This window comes from Athene cunicularia (assembly GCF_003259725.1).
Source record: "Athene cunicularia isolate RWA chromosome 1 unlocalized genomic scaffold, athCun1 chr1_part1, whole genome shotgun sequence".
Lineage (NCBI taxonomy): Eukaryota > Metazoa > Chordata > Aves > Strigiformes > Strigidae > Athene > Athene cunicularia.
This window is the reverse complement of record NW_020799091.1, coordinates 52,978,325-52,994,720: the sequence shown is the minus strand read 5'-3', so window position 1 is coordinate 52,994,720 and position 16,396 is coordinate 52,978,325. Positions and strand designations below refer to the sequence as shown.

General features: G+C 33.6%; 1 protein-coding gene across 1 annotated transcript in view; it reads right to left on the bottom strand.

Moving 5' to 3' along the window:
* The window catches only part of GPC5 (glypican 5), a 744,086-nt gene that overhangs the window by 304,402 nt on the left and 423,288 nt on the right, over nucleotides 1-16,396 (bottom strand). Inside the window, exon 7 of the mRNA XM_026843677.1 lies at nucleotides 10,943-11,105. Within this exon, the coding sequence (XP_026699478.1) occupies nucleotides 10,943-11,105 (163 nt within the window). The remainder of the gene's footprint in view (nucleotides 1-10,942; nucleotides 11,106-16,396) is intronic.

Sequence of the window (16,396 nt, the reverse complement as noted above, 5' to 3'; positions counted from 1 at the left end):
TTTTTTTTTTTTTTTTTTTTTTTTTTTTTTTTAAATATTCACATACATTTTGCAGATTTTAAGAGCTAGGTCTTGCATAGTCACATCTCCCCTATAGATTATTTTGAGGAAAAAAAATAGTGCTAAGTTTTTGTAGCAAACAGAAATTAATTGATTCTCTTTTATTTAAAAGTTTAAAAGTGACCTGAACATGAATTATCAAAACACAGATTATTCCAGGCATTGGAGTTATAATCATTAATAGTGGAAGACGCAAATATGAAATTAATCTAATTTAAGTTTCTGCACAGTTTGCAGCAGGAACTCTCAGGAGATCACAGACTTTGATTTTTTAAAGAATATAATAAAGACTGGAGACACATGACAGGCAGAAGAACTACCTTTGATTATAAACTACCTTTGAGTATACAGAAGTGTGACATTTATTACGGTTACAATCTGTTTAAAAAATAGATTGAAAGATAAAGGTATGATGTGATTCACTACTTTGAAAAAGAATCAAATACTTTCATAAGCAGATTACTAAATTTTTTTACAGTTCCTTTTCAATTCAGTGAAATAATTAATTTTTAATATAATAGTCATGAAAATTTCGGTTTGTTGTGGTTTTCACATTTCTATTTCTGTGTTCTAAATCTAAAAAGGTAAACAGATAAAACAGATACCAAGACACTTTGATAACCAAACACATCATGGGATTCCCAGTCATTCCCACATCCCTTTTGCACCAGTAACTATTTTCTCCATCATAGATGATGAAAAAAAAGAATTATTTCATCTAGCAAATGAGGCTTTTCAGACAACATGAACTCCATTCTACAGGTCTTACTGGCTGTATTTGCAAGTAGCCTCTCAATTTTATGTTGTAACAAATCACTAGTGATCTTGGCAATAAGACTGTAAAGTACACTGAAAAAATAATTCACCTTTACCTAAATATAAGCACAATTAAGTCAAAACCAGATCAAAATAGTCTAACTTAGGCTAATCTAACTTTAGATATCTGTACTTGAGATACTGAAGTTTGAGGATTTTTTTTTACAGTCAGTTAAGAGAGAAATAAGGATTATAGGTTGCAATTCATGGCATCTTAACACAGGTGCTTAATGTTGGCCTAATGAATTTTGCCCTCATGTGTTTATTTATTTCCAGTGATATATGTTTCTTTGTTTACAGTGACTATTAAAAAAAAGGTCTACATTTTATAGTTCAAGCACAGAAGTTTAAATTATAATTAGCTAATATGTAGAAAAAATCCTGTCCCTGTATCTATCGATATTAAAGTAAGGTTACATTGTCAAGAACATAAAGTAATGAACAGTAGTGCATAGCTGTCTTCCAACATTCATGTTTAGATTTTGTGTGGTGAAAAGTTAGTTTTTACTGTAACACTGAAGCAGCTAATCAGACCATTTTAGGGAACCTGATAATCCTTTCAAACTGCACAGAGGTTAGTATTTTATTTTCTTTCCCTCAGAATAATGAGTCAATTTCTGTGAAAAAAAGCCCTCTTACATATTCTTTGAGGCTGTATATCAGTAGAGTAGAAACACAATGGAAGAGTAAAAGAATATTCAGAAGTGGATAATGAAAGCTGTCACAGACAGACAGCATGAGATATGTGACACCAACTGTGGGATGCTACTTCTCCCCTCCCCCATCAAATAAAATTATATTAAAATATGGAATAAAAATACAGGGCAGGCCAAAATTCCAAAGTAAATATTCATATCTTTGCTCATTTTTGTCTCCAAACCCAACATCTCCAAAACATGAACAATAGTTTAAAGATCAATTTCCTTGTGACAGAATCAAAAAGTAACATTCAAAATTGTGAGATAAAGAAAGATCTCTTAGAGATAATAAAAGCACACATGAGGCCAACTGGAGATGAAAGTGACTCTTAAGAAGGTCTGTTTTCAAAAATACCTTAACTTTTGGATGCTTATTTGAAGTAAAAACTTATAGTTTTTTGAGTATTACACAACATCACTTAGAGAAAGGGATTGACATAAACACCATTGCTTGAAAGGAACATATTTTTTGGGGAAAACTCATGATCATTTTTAATTTGCATAAAGGAAAAGCACATAAATTCTCATCCACTGAATTCATGGAAGTATTGATAGAACAGTAAAGGTGATTCAATCACAGTGCTCACAAGAGTTGTAAAAAATTTTCTTCAGATCCTTATAAAGCACATTTCGAACAACACATTAAAATCTTTCAAAATATTGATTTAATTATAATCAATTATTAATTAGAAATTATTGAAATGTAATATTAGACAATGGTTCAATGAAATGATACATGCAGTAAAAAGCTCCAATTTTCTGGTACCTTCAGGATTAGTAGTATTATTATAAGGTAATTCCTTTTAAAATGTAATTAGAACTTTCTAACTCCTATTAAAATTATTATGTCTCTGGAAAATACAAGCTCTATGAATTTAGTGACATGACATCTACTAAATTCAGAAAGAATTTGATCAGAAGTCATTTAAAATTAAACACATATTAGCATTATTATTTCAAATTAGCAAGACTTTGCATAAACAAGCAGTGTATTTTGACTTGATTTTGTACATCAGATGCACATACAAAAATAAATAGAACATAATCTAAAGTAGATAAGGAATTTTAATGTTTTGTATTAAAAATATGCATTCTTTTTCTAAGAGTTGGACACAATATCTTCTTTTCCTTTGATGAAATACTCATAGTTCTTATCTGTTAATGGGATGAAATATAAATCTTTTAAAAGTTGTTTTAGGAAAATAAAGACCTAAATTCAGGTCAGACATAAGTAGTTATTCTGGTTTTCCCCCATATTCTAACTGAATGGCTTTAACCTTTTATGACAATTCTAGAGACTTAGCCTGATTATTATACTTCTCTAGTTTTTCCTACTCTATCCAAATAACTAGAGCCTTTGGACCAGAGAAAAATGGACTTATAATACGTAAAGCTAGGAGATAATGTACTTGGGCATAATCTGCTGCTTTTTGAAGGACTAACCTTAACTAATTTTCCACTGGCTTATTTGAGAGGAATGGATTAGTAAGTCACACAACTTTCATGATACCACATAAAACATCGATAATGTTCTCATAGGCTAATATTAATTGGGAGGCTAGGGGTATCTCACCCTTCTTTCTCACAGAAAGACTGTCATAATCTGAGCTCTTCTCTCTCCTATTGGCTTTTGAGGAACTGAAAATCTTTTGAAGAGAAAGGCTTATTGTAATCAGTACATTCCTGTGGAAAATTTACATTTCAGTCAATCAGTATTTCCTTTCAGCAGGAAGATACATATTGTCAACACATATGAAGTTCAAAGATTTGCCTGTATGCTTGATCAAGTGTTGGAACAGAAATACATAATGATATAAATTACTGAAGCATAAAGAAAGCCACAGTGAAACACAAGTTCCAATGATGTCCAGAAAAAAAAAAAAAAAATCACTTGTGGACTCCTATGCATAGATCTTCACCAGCCTATGGAGTTTGCAGAGGTCAAGATATATAATGACATGAAGCATTATATGTATATGTATATGTATATGTATATGTATATGTATATGTATATGTATATGTATATGTATATGTACATGTATATCCATGTGCTGGATATATAATGACATGAAGAAGTGAGAGAAAAAAACAAAATAATTCCATTTGAAATGACAAGTAAAAAAAGAGAAATGTTACAAGACAACTTCTTCGTATCTTATCTTGCAAAAAGGTGTGACCTGTATATTGATATTATGCATTGGAAAAAACCAAATGACATTTTATTTTTTATTTTTTTCCTATTTAAAGAGTATCGACTCTCTTGAACATAATCTTTTGTCAGGAGTCTACATTTGTACTTCGCGAGTGGTGAATTTATCCTGAGTAATGGATTAAAGCTGTACTGTCAGATTGGATCCTTAATTCAAAAACAAAAAGGGGAAGGGTTACATAAAATTTGCTGAGGGAATTCACACAGAGACAGAAATAAAGTCAGCTAGTATGAAATTTTGTACTTTTCAACAGCACATTGCCCGATATTAACGTTACACTCCACATGAAGATTGTTATGACAAAGCCTACCAGAAACACAAAAGAAGCTCAATTACTCTCAAAGGTTTTAAGTTACCAGAAAACATTTAACAAGCATACTCACTGGTCTAAAACAATACACATCGGAGCAGTGTAATTATTACAAATGACCTGCATTAATAACATGAGGTTATATTTTGATGGGAATTGCCTTATAATAATACCACTAATTCTGAAGTTACCAGAAAATTGGAGCCTTTACTGCATGTATTCTTTCATTAAACCAACACTTAGAGTTACCAGTAAAGAAACATACTTTCCAGCAAAGTACCAGTTTTTTTTTTTTTTTTTTTTTTAATATTTCCTGAGGAAAAGGAGTAAGGTGATAAATGTTATATCTATTTATCTGGATAGAGAATGGTGTAAATGCTTTTTATTTCCATGGAAGTAGAAAGAAAGTATCCAGTGCTACTTTTACAAAAGTGTTAGAGTACACCACCTAACTATGGAACAAATTCCAAAATATTCTCACTTTTTAACAACTTTCAAAAAAACCCCTCCTGCCTACTGCTTTTTGCCTCCCAACATTGAGCACAATGGATATACTCTGGTATGTCATTTGCTGATCTGGATTCTCCTGTGAAGGTTAGAGCTCTTCAGGAGCAACTTTTTGGAATAATCAGAGAAATACAGAATACGGTATTGTGTCGTCAAGGTATGACGCAGGTTGTGTATCATCTGAACTACCTTTAAACTAATTGGTTATACATAGGAATAAAGTTGACATCCTGGGGAAGATAGTCACTTTATGTGGAAATGGAGTAATAAAAGCAGAATTTATCATCCTGGAGAATAGTGGGGCTGTAATTAACCAGGCAGAAAGGAAATCTCACTCCTCTCCATGGATTCATTCACTTCCTCCTAACTTTTCCTTTTCACCAGCAGGGGCATCCTTCAAGATGTTTTCTTGGATAGGGGAAAAATTCTTCTGATTAGTCTTCAAGATATATAGACCCTTTTGAGCTGTCTGAGCCAACAAGTTACATAGTGAATGAAAAAGTCATACACCATTTGCTTGTTTTACCTAATTTTAGGCCAAAAAGCACAGAAGCAGTTACAGAGGACCAGAAAGCCGATTAGAGGCAGCATCTTTGCTCAAATATACCTGACAGTGAATAATATGTCAAGTCTCCCACTGTGGACTATAAAATTAATTCTGAATGGTACTCCTATGAACTGTGGGGGGTAAAAACACCTTCTAAGTGAAAGCATGTTTTTGCCTGGAATTTGTGCAGAAGTCACAGCAGGTGCTACAGCAGGGCAAGGCGCTCTCTTCTTGCATTTCCATATGGGGTGGATGGTTCTGTAAGATCCCTCATTTTCTGCATGTCTTTCAGACATGCTCTCTCAAAGGCAAACACTAACTATAAGACAGAATTATGAGACAGGGAATACACCCGGTCTCTTTCTGGAGAATTTTATAAGGTTAAAAAAAGTTTTCATTCGATTACGTTAAAGTACATCAAACACCATCATTAAACATCAGTTCTTCCAGCTAAAAAGGAAGCAGTTAATCATACCCATTCCACAAAATACAATAAAATATCTGAGTATAAAATCAAGTGTTAAAAGTTAGTACAATATTTAGACCAAGTTCAGTGTTCACAGCAAGAGCTTTTATTTTAATTCATTTTTAATAGAATTGTGACGTTCTGAACTGAGTGAACATATAAAGAGTGAAGTCATGTAGCCCTTCCAGAGATACCTGAAGAACAATTCACATTAACAATGGGGGATTAGTAAGAACACTGTTGTGTGTAAACAAAATAGAACCTGAAATCCTACTCAGACATAAGGGATCTCTTCCTTTACTGAGGTAACACGGAATGCAGATGAGAGTTTAAACCATATAACAGAAGGCAAACATCACAATGAAAATTTTATTGCCAGCTGTAAGTAAAAAAAAAAAAAAAAAAAAAAAGCAACTATATTGAAGGAGGTGAAGGAGCAGAAAGAGCAGAAAGAATGCTTGAGACTTGAGAATAAAGTATAACATCAGATAAGAGACACAGACTGGTGTATTTGGATCACAGTACACTTTTTATATGAAAATCACAACATAAAGTCTTTTCCAAGAGGTTTTATCTCTTGCATAATCTGAACAAGAAAATATACACACTAAGTAGTCCTAGAAATTAATTTTGGAGACTTTTCCTCAGACAGGATGAATATCAGGTGAGAGAAAAATGAAAAAAAGTGTGACACAAGATTTGCCTGCATATACCTAAGCACAAAGACACTCTTGATATTTCTACATATATGAGCCCTGAACTAGAAGATCTCTGGCTGTAGTGAAGAAACACCTGCGTAGCATGTTAAAATAAGAAAGACAAAGCAGTGGTGGAGTACTTTTCAGTAAATTAGTGGTCTTGCTAAAATTCTTATGAGAGTTTTGATAGATGGTATTGAGTACCTCAGAGGAGTGATATCAGGATTAGCCCTTCCTCACAGAGCTTTTTGAAAACAGATTCAAATCAATATATAGGTGATAAGTATTTGTTGTTATTACCTCTTGCATTCTGCGGGGTTTTTTGAGGAGGTAATTCATTGTGACACATGAAATAGTCCTCCAGGAGCTCCTGGGTTAGAATAGAATAAAACTAGCAAATGAAGTGTCAAGACTTTATACTACTATTTATTTTATACATTTAAAGTACACTAACCTTTCTAGTACCATTCTTTCAAATAACTGCACCGATTTGCTATATTTTAGAAGTTCTTATGAAGAGCAAAGCAGTCAGCGCAATTATGGGGCTTTGACATATTGAATGTAATGTAAGGATTGACTGATATAAACCACAGAATTTTTCAAAATAGAACATATTTTAAGCACTAGTGTAATTCTAGGGCTATCACTTCCAAGTCATAAATACCAAAACTCTTCTCTGGTCTTCCAAAGCCTAAAGCCTGTCACCACACATTTGTCAGTCTCCAACACTAAGTGAAAACAATTCTTATATCTGTAGCACTGGATGTAGAATTAAGTCATCTTCGACTTCAGAGACTATGTGTTCACATAAAATTGCTAGTGGTTTGTCTTTGCAGAAATATACCTTCTTCCTTCCCCTCTGTTCCTTCCAGGTCTGAGGATCATACACATGTTCAGAAGGTAATGACATGGCATGAAAAAAAGGCAGATGTATCTTTACACTTTATGCAAAGCTATTTACTTAAAAGGGCTACTTCTGTATCATACTTTATCCGTTTATTAAGATCATGGATTTGTAGCAGACAGGATCATTTCCTTGTTGAAAATGTCTGGAACAGCCAACAAAAAGGAGTCTAGGCTTTGGCTAGGACCTCCAGACTCTATTGTAGTAAAAAATAGGTATCAATCCCCTTTTGTTTCCTGGCTGATTAGGAGAGGACGCAAATTTGCCCAAAAGAAAAAGACTGTAAAAAGTTTCTTTGATGAGAAAAATATACTATATGTATGTCTCCATGTATCAAAAGAGTATAAGGTAAAGTTAATTAATCATGTGCATAATGGATATAATTAAATGTGTATGTTACTAAACCCCATAAAGAATCTTTTTTCATGCATTTTAATGTGACACTTTAAGGGAAATAATTATTAAATAACTTATCCATTGTATAAGTCATAATTCTTATTTGACCTTCAAAAATCATAAATGCATTATAAAGTCCTATAACAATGTATATCTATGGCAAGAAAGTAAGTATCTGGTTTCTGGAGTTTATTAAAACTTCTTGAAAGTTCTTTTTACTTAAAAGTGCTTCTTAGACAAAATGACTGTAACAAGACTATATGTTTAAAACTGCAACACTAAAGGTTGAGTTCATATTTGTATTGAAACTATGTGGTGTTTCAGTTCAATCCTGGTGTCATTCATCTGGTTTACATGTCTATCTACTGTCATCCATTTATCAACATAGATGGAAGACTAGGTCTCTGTACTATAGAGGAGTGTGGCCTACATTTATGTTTTGTTTGCCCTGCCTTATTTCTGCCTTATGTCTTTATGGTTGGAACATATTAGAAGTTAACAGCAATGAAATACTAGGCCACTGATATTTCTAATGTGTGTAATTGTTCTTCTGCCATGACTCCAAAATTGGTCTATGGACATTGGCCAACTCAGTCCACTGTGTCTCTACCTGTACAGTTCTACCACAGCTGAGGTCTGCTTTTTAGTTTAAAAATGTGCTCATGTTACACTGACAAGTTAATGTTCTATAATGCATAGAAGTAGAATGTGACAGTGGAAAACCTGAAGGATGATTTGTTATATACCAGAAGAAGCAAAGTAATATTGTACAGACTGTAATTCTTGAGCTTGACTTCTGAGTAAGATTACGAGCATCTGCAGATCAGAAGCTTATGATGGGTTAGATTTGAACAAATCTAACTTTTTGATCTTGCTCACACTGCAAGTGTGGATTTTTTTTTCTTTTTTATAGCAGTTTATTTAGGACTATGAAAATGAGTTTCTATATAACAAGTGAAGTTTAGTTGGTCTTACATGATGTATATGATAAAATACAAATCATATCTAAATACAGAAAACTACTAAGACATTTCTGGCTATTTGTATGCAACTTAAAAAAATTGAGATGCACAAAAACGCACTAGAACTAACAAAATAACATTGAGGATTGAACATAATGTGGCCAACCTCTAAGCTTAGATGAAGTTCAGTCATGCTTTTCAAAGAGCAGTAAGCAATATCAACAGAGTAAATCTAGCTTTTCAGTCTAAAAACAAGGACTTCAGGATCTACTTAGCTTGAAATTGACACTGGACACCTGAAGCTAAGAAATTTCCACCAACTTAAACCATGATGATGCTTATCTTTTATTTTTTTAACTCTAGTTTCTCACATAAAATCATAAATCTTGAGAAGATAATTTTCTTACTAAAATATGTTTTACTTTTTAAACTTTCAGTTTCATTTTTAATTCCCAAAATACTACTCATATATCACAATGATGCAAAAGAAGAAATAAGTTCCTATTTCATTTATCTTACAATTTACGAAGAAAAAGACTTTCTTGACCCATACTGTAACAAAATTCTTACTAACTGGAATGTTTTAACAGTCCTGTTGAGCAGAAAATGCATGTCAATAAACATGTGTGATACCCCAGAACAAAGTAGTTCTGTCTAGGACTCTCTGATATACATTCAAGACACCTTTTAAGGTGCATTCCAAATGATAAATGCATGCTAGCAGAAATCCTTAAAATCACAGCAGGTCATCAAATGTACTAGTAACTCAAGATATATGCACAAGAAATAATATTGAACAGTATGGACTTATACTTTTGTCCTGTAATATCTTAGAAAAGGTTCAAATGAAACCAAATTACATGTAAACTTCAGTATGCCTAATATATAGTTTATAATTCTAGAGATTTGTAATACATGTTGTATAAAGAGAATATGAAGGCTAATTATATTTTTGCCATTTTGAAGATTACACAAAATATATCAGTATGAAGAAAATTTAAATGCAGTAGAAGAGTGTGAAGACAAATGTAACATTCTTGCAATTCTTTTGTCATTTAATACTTTTTTAATAGGCCTAGTCATATTCTAAGATTATTTTACAGTCTTTCAATACAGCAGAGTGTCATTATCAAATAGTTCTATCCAGTATTCTAAAGTACATCTGTTTTAAATTACTTGATGTATAACTTCTTCTTTCAAAGTTAAATCTTCAATAGCACTCCTAGGAAGTAAGTTTCCAAATTCTTTTGCTAATCTCTTAAAATCCCATCTAGAGAAGCTATAGCAGGACTTTAAAATGTATAGACTAGCTATGAGTGCAGCAGTATCTTAGGCTGATTCCAAACTGACCTGGTAAGAAATGCCCCAGAATGCTCAGTCTCATTTCTCTGATTGTTTATATCAGAATTGAGCAAGCATACACTACAGCTCTTCTATGGCTATATTTCTAAATATCTGTCAAGTGAAGAAGGATTTGGGGTTCTCACCTGAGCTTGAAAACATGAAGCACACTCAAACTCAGTAAATATAGTAAATTCAGGGATTGACACCAACTTTCACTTCTTACCTATGAGTATTAAATTTAGCAGTGTAAAATATAGAAAAAAAAAAAAAAAAAAGGCAAAATGCAAAAATGCAAATTTAATTCTACCAGGTATCTATTCCCATCATCTCTGCCTATATTTCTACACTGGGAAGAGAAAGAAGAGATGCTGAATAACTTCCTGATTCACAGAAGTAGTTAAGTTACTTGTGCTTCAATCCAATTGTTCATGCTTGCAGTTCCATGCCACTGAAGTTCACAAATTATTTTTTGAAGAAAATTGTTACAAATGTGTTTCAGAGAAGGGGAAAAAAAAACAAACAAACAAACAAAAAAAAATACACCACAGAAACCACAATAGTAAGAAAAGCAGAAAGATGTGTAAGAAGTAGTAATTGCATTGATGCTGAGTGCTACAGTACATTGGTTCTAATAGTTCTCTATAAAATTCAGCTACCACAACTAAACCTTATATCTGCCATAGTTCCATGAAAAATAAGAACAATTTCTCTGTTTAACTGCCAAATCTATTATGTTAAAGCAGTAACTCACAAGGACATGTCATTGTAACACCTTTTATTTGACTAGAATACTGTGTTGAGATCGGTCTACATTATGTCAAATATGTCTTAACATGTGCAACAATGAAACTGATACTCATATTCATACCATGCTCTTAGAAATCCTGTCACTGCAGTTCTATTTCTGTAAATATGGGAAACATTATACCCACAAGTTTTCCACACCTTTTCCAATTCTGTATTAGTGGAAAAAAATGCCAATTTACTATTTAAATGAATGAAAGAAACAGAATCATGGACTTACAGTCTGTAATTTTCAGGACTCTCTTGACTTCTCCACTTCCTGATCCTCTGCAACCATCTTCATCATCACAATCTCCACTGATTTGTTCATCTACACCTCCACCACTGCCTGTTTGTCGGAGATCCCATTTATCATATTTAGGAAATGATTTGCCCTGCAACAACTGAAAACAAGATAGAGTCTGCAAGTTAATGGTACAGATGGAGAACTTCAGTGAATAACCAAAATGTCATATGTCTCTCTAGTAATTATCTGATTTAAAAGAAAACTCCAAGATACACAGAATGAGAATTCTGACTTTTTTATTTTTATTTTTTCCCCTGGTTTACAGCCAGATTTAAAAGAGTGGTATCTGGAGATGTATATTTAATTTTTAAAAAAAAAAAAAAAAAAAAAAAAAAAAAGATCAGGCACCAATTCCTGGCCAGAGGCCAGGAATGGATAGGAACACAGAAACATAAAATAGTTCGAGTTGGAAGGGACCTGCAATGAGCAGAGACATCTTCAACTAGAGGTTGCTCAGAGCCCGTCCAGCCTTTGTTGTCAGGGATAGGGCACCTACCTCTTCTCTGGGCAACCTCTTCCAGTGTTTCACCACCCTCATCATAATTTTTTTTTTCCTTATACCTAGTCTAAATGTACAATCCTTCAGTTTAAAACCATTACCCCATGTCCTATAAAAACAGGTCCCACTAGAAAGTTTGTCTCCATCTTTCTTATAAGCCCCCCTTTAAGTACTGAAAGACCACAGTAAGGTCTCCTGGAGCCTTCTCTTCTCCAAGCTGAACAACCCCAACTTCGTCAACCTTTCTTCATAGGAGAGGTGCTCCAGCCCTCTGATCATTTTTGTGACCCTCCTCTGGACCTGTTCCAACAAGTCCATGTCTGTCTTGTACTGAGGACTCCAGATCTAGACACTACTCCAGGTAAGGTCTCATGAAAGCAGAGGGGCAGAATCACCTCCCTCAATCTGCTGGCCGTGCTTCTTTTGATGCAGCCCAGGATACAGTTGGCTTTCTGGGTTGAGAGAACACATTGCCAGCTCATGTTCTCAGTCCTTCAGGCTAATCCCCTTTAGAGCAGACAGACAGCAATCATACTACATAAGAACTGGCCCTGGATCTTTTCAGGACCCATGTGGTGTCCACATGCCCTTAAGATACAGTTATCATTTTCTGTGAATTTTTCAGTTTGAAATATTGGGAATAGTATGAGAGCTGTGCTGCAGCTCTACAGTGGTGAATTCAAATCATACTTCTTGTGTGCTCTGGGTGTGTCACATCAGCATCTGGTAGAAGTAAAAGGAAAAGAATGTGTTGGGACAATATCAAATGCCTGACCAGGGAAGAGCAGACCAAGCTAGTATAGTTCAAGCCTGTGCTAGCCTACACAGATTTATTTTCCTAATGACATCCAGACATTGTTTTAGGTGAACCTAAGAGGTGAATAAGGGTGACCTAAAACAAAGCAAGATACCTGATACTAGCCTAAGCAGTGTAGGTGAGTTGGATCCAGTACACAAGCTTGTTCTCTGGTTTCTTTTTATTTATTGCTAGAGACACGACCAATGATGCCAGCATGACCAGCAAGACCATGAGGTAGAGATCTCAAAGTATAAATAATTTGTCTGTTCTCTTGAGCAGAGCTGAGCAAGCACCTGAACAACGTTAATCTCATTTATCAAATGTACAAATGTTGCCATCCAGCTTTTTAAGTGGTAGGACTGTCATACATTACATACACAATGTGCCCTATGCCCCATCCCAATTCAGTTCAGTTTACGTATCAGATACATATAAACATATCTGTAAAGCAATTAGTTCCTACCAATGTTAAGAATTCTTATAACTTTATCTAGTCCAAAATATCAGCTAGTGCAGGCTCATGCATTGCACTTGCTTCAATCTAGCAAGACCTTTTTACACTGGACAAGAATTCACTCGCTCAAACTCTTTAATTTAATAATCAGATGTTTTTTTTTCTCCTTCAAGTAACTATTAATAAGTTTGAAACAGACTCAGTTGTTTTATACCTTCAAAAACGTTGTTGTTTTGTTGTTCAAGCAAGATACTGAGTTCATATTTTGGGACAATATACTCGGTTTATTTACAGAGTATGGAGTCACTTCCCAGACTATTTGATCTGTTAAGTGCTGTTTGCTGCCCAGCAAAAATATTTAATCACTGCTACAAAGACATCACTCAGATAAAGTTCAGTAGCATTAGAAAAGCCACTTGCAATACTGTATAATAACAAGAGAATGCTATTCACCCCTGAATCAGCAGAACCAATTTATGCGGCACTTTTGATTCAACAGTTTTATTAGACAATCATATGCTAACTGAAAGACAAGCTACTTAGCTAAGAGTAAAAAAAGTTCTTTTGTATAGCTGCCCTGCTCCCTGCTCATTTTGTCATCTGTGCCATACTTCTGCCAACATAGTATTTATGGAAACAAAACACAGAGAGTTTAATGAACTACAATCTGTTAAACAGGACAATTTTCTTACTTTTTTTTTTGCCCAATTCAAATCATGACACAGCTCTAAATCCAGCTGTATGCTAGAGTACTCTTTATCCCTGAGCTCTGTGACATAAATGTGGGAATGAACCTCCAGCAAGACATTTTTTCAAACAAGTCGCTGCCAAAGTTTCCATGGTATAGTATATATGTATATGCACACACATTTTTTCAGCCTGAGAACATGCATCGCTCTTCTATATTTTGTATCTCTGTCTTAAAAATATATTGACTTAATAAGGTCTTTATATTTTGCCGTTTCTTTAAATTTCAGCCTAAAGTAGTTATGTTCTCATTCCTCCTTTTTTTCCCTTTCTCCTTATTGTGTGTTACTGACTTATGACCAGAAATCTGAAAACCTAGACAATTCTACTAAATTGCTTTAAATGTAGATTCAACACTGAAAATTGTTCTTCAACTTTTTCCAAACTTTTCACTGTACTTGAAATTGTAGAGATTAAGGAATATACAAGATCATTTGTAATTTGGGTTTTGTTATTCTCTTCAGTCTCCTTAATTGTACAGGAAATATTGTCTCCATACAAATTCACAAATCTCCATGCTGGTTTTCTACTAAGCGTGGCTTAGATCTAACATAAATTCTTGGTTAAATTTATACAATGCATGTAATTCTTCAAAGCTAGTTTGATTCAGTTTAGAAATGAAGCAAAAAGGCATTTGAAATTATTATTCTGTTGCATTGCAATTTTTAGAAAGCTATTATTTAAGAGGGAAAGAAACAGGTTATAACTGAAGAATTTTTCTTTTTTTATATATACTTACTGGGTCTTTCAGCCGAATAAGGAGGATTACTAGCTGTATACTGTGTGCTCAAAGAAACCTAGCACAATAAATGTTTTTCATTTTGTATCACAGGCTAAAATAATCTCTTTTTCTTATAGGTGTCCAAAAAGGTTTTCCATTCTATTGAATTTCTATCTTTAAAAAAAAAAAAATAATGCTGTGAGTTTAACCATGCATCATTGTCTTTCAATTTCAATAAAAATAACAGCAGATACAATTGGCAACCATATTAATTTGCCTGAGTTATGGTGAGGGTTATGTTACCAGAATTGTGAGCTTGTACTAGGCATGCCAATATTCCAGGCTAGATTTGCTGGATCTTTCTTGTAATTTTCATGAAAGTTTACGGAACTGATTTTGATATCAAAAGCACGTCCTCTACTGATGGCATTTTATTTTCACAGAAAAATCATGTTTTCTTACCACTGCTGTGGGACACGTGCACAGGTGAATGATTTGGGTGTAAGCCAACTGAAAGGTCCTTGGAAGTCTTTAAGTTCACACCTTGCCTATGTAGCTGTGGGAAACTGGGCCTCCAGTTTAGATCTTTCACTGCCCAATTGCCTAAAAATCCCTTGGGATTTTCACTGATGGCTTAATGGAGCACTTTCTTTGACAGCAATTCTGAAAAGGGTTATAAGGCCAAAACGTACCGTTAATAATTTTTGTGAAAATTCATCTTTTAGAAAGAAAATGCAGGTTTACATGACAGAAGTTACATGGTTGTGATAAAGTACTTAAAGTCTTCTGTAAATATATGACATTACTATATAACTTTTCAGTAAGAAAATGAACTGCCTACAGCAGCTACAGAGGCATCTATAAGGGTATCTGAAGCTTCCTGACAAATCTTAGAGCATAAGCATTATTAGAAAAATTATCACTAAGAATGTTCGGTTGTTGTAGATTCCCACAGGGTTTGGTAATTTCTTAGGATTATTTAAGATTTTTATCAATGACCTGAAAAGCAGTATAAACCAGAAAATGGTAATGATAAACATTTAACTGCTACAAGGACTAGAGAACTATTAAATAACAAAGAGAAGTGAAAAAGTGTCTAAGAAAATACCTCATCTGGTAAGCCAGGCAATTGAATGTACTTTTAAACACATACTATAATAAAATACAGATAAATGTAAATTTGCAGGTCTAAATATTGTATTACATGCATATTTGAAGACAAAATGTTCTGTAAAATAATCATGGGTGTCCTGGATAGTCAGCACACTATGAATTATCAAGATTTGTGTTCTAGCCAAAGATTTTAATAGGATATTTTTGGGGACAGTAACGGGAATACTAAATCACATTACGGTTGTTATATTACTTCTAAATCCAGTTCTTATTTCTCTGTTCAGAAATGGTGGCACAGAATTGAGTTCTATTACAGTGGTTAAAATGGAACAAAAAAATACTTCTGTTTTTAATCAAGCTCATCCTTTGGTGCACCAAAAAAAACACCCCCAAAACATCTCAAGAATTTATTTAACTACCCTTTTAAGCACCTACATGGCAAACACAGATTTGACAGATTTGTGTAGCATGCCAAAGTATACAGAAATAGCAAATGAATCAAAGGGTTTTATTTACACATTCAAAGCAAATCAAACAAATCCATATAATCGATATCATACATTAAAAAAAAAAAAAAACAACAAAAAAAAACCCAACAAAACAAAAAAAAACCCCACAAAAATAAAACCCACAAGTGTTCTTCTATCTTAAAATAATTTATTAACGGTTCTGGTCAGGTTTTTAAGAATCTTCATAAATGTATATGTTCTAGATCAAATAGTTTTTGGTCTTAAAATATGAATTAATTCAGAGGTTCAAGGACAGGGTATGCAGGAGGTTAGACTAACCAAAATGGTCCCTTCTGGCTCTTAAAAAAAATCTATGATTTCATACAAGTGATTTAAATGAGAAGACTGGATTCTTTTTTACTTTCCTGTGCTTGCAAGAAGTTACAAGTGATTTCATCTCTCATGAGTGATGAACACTGAAAGGCAAATGAACTTATGTTTACACTACTGAAAGTGATGTGATATTGGTTCTCTTTCAAAAAAAATCTAGTATCATATTTACTTATCTTACACATCATATACCTTCAGGAGAAATATTGATTGCCT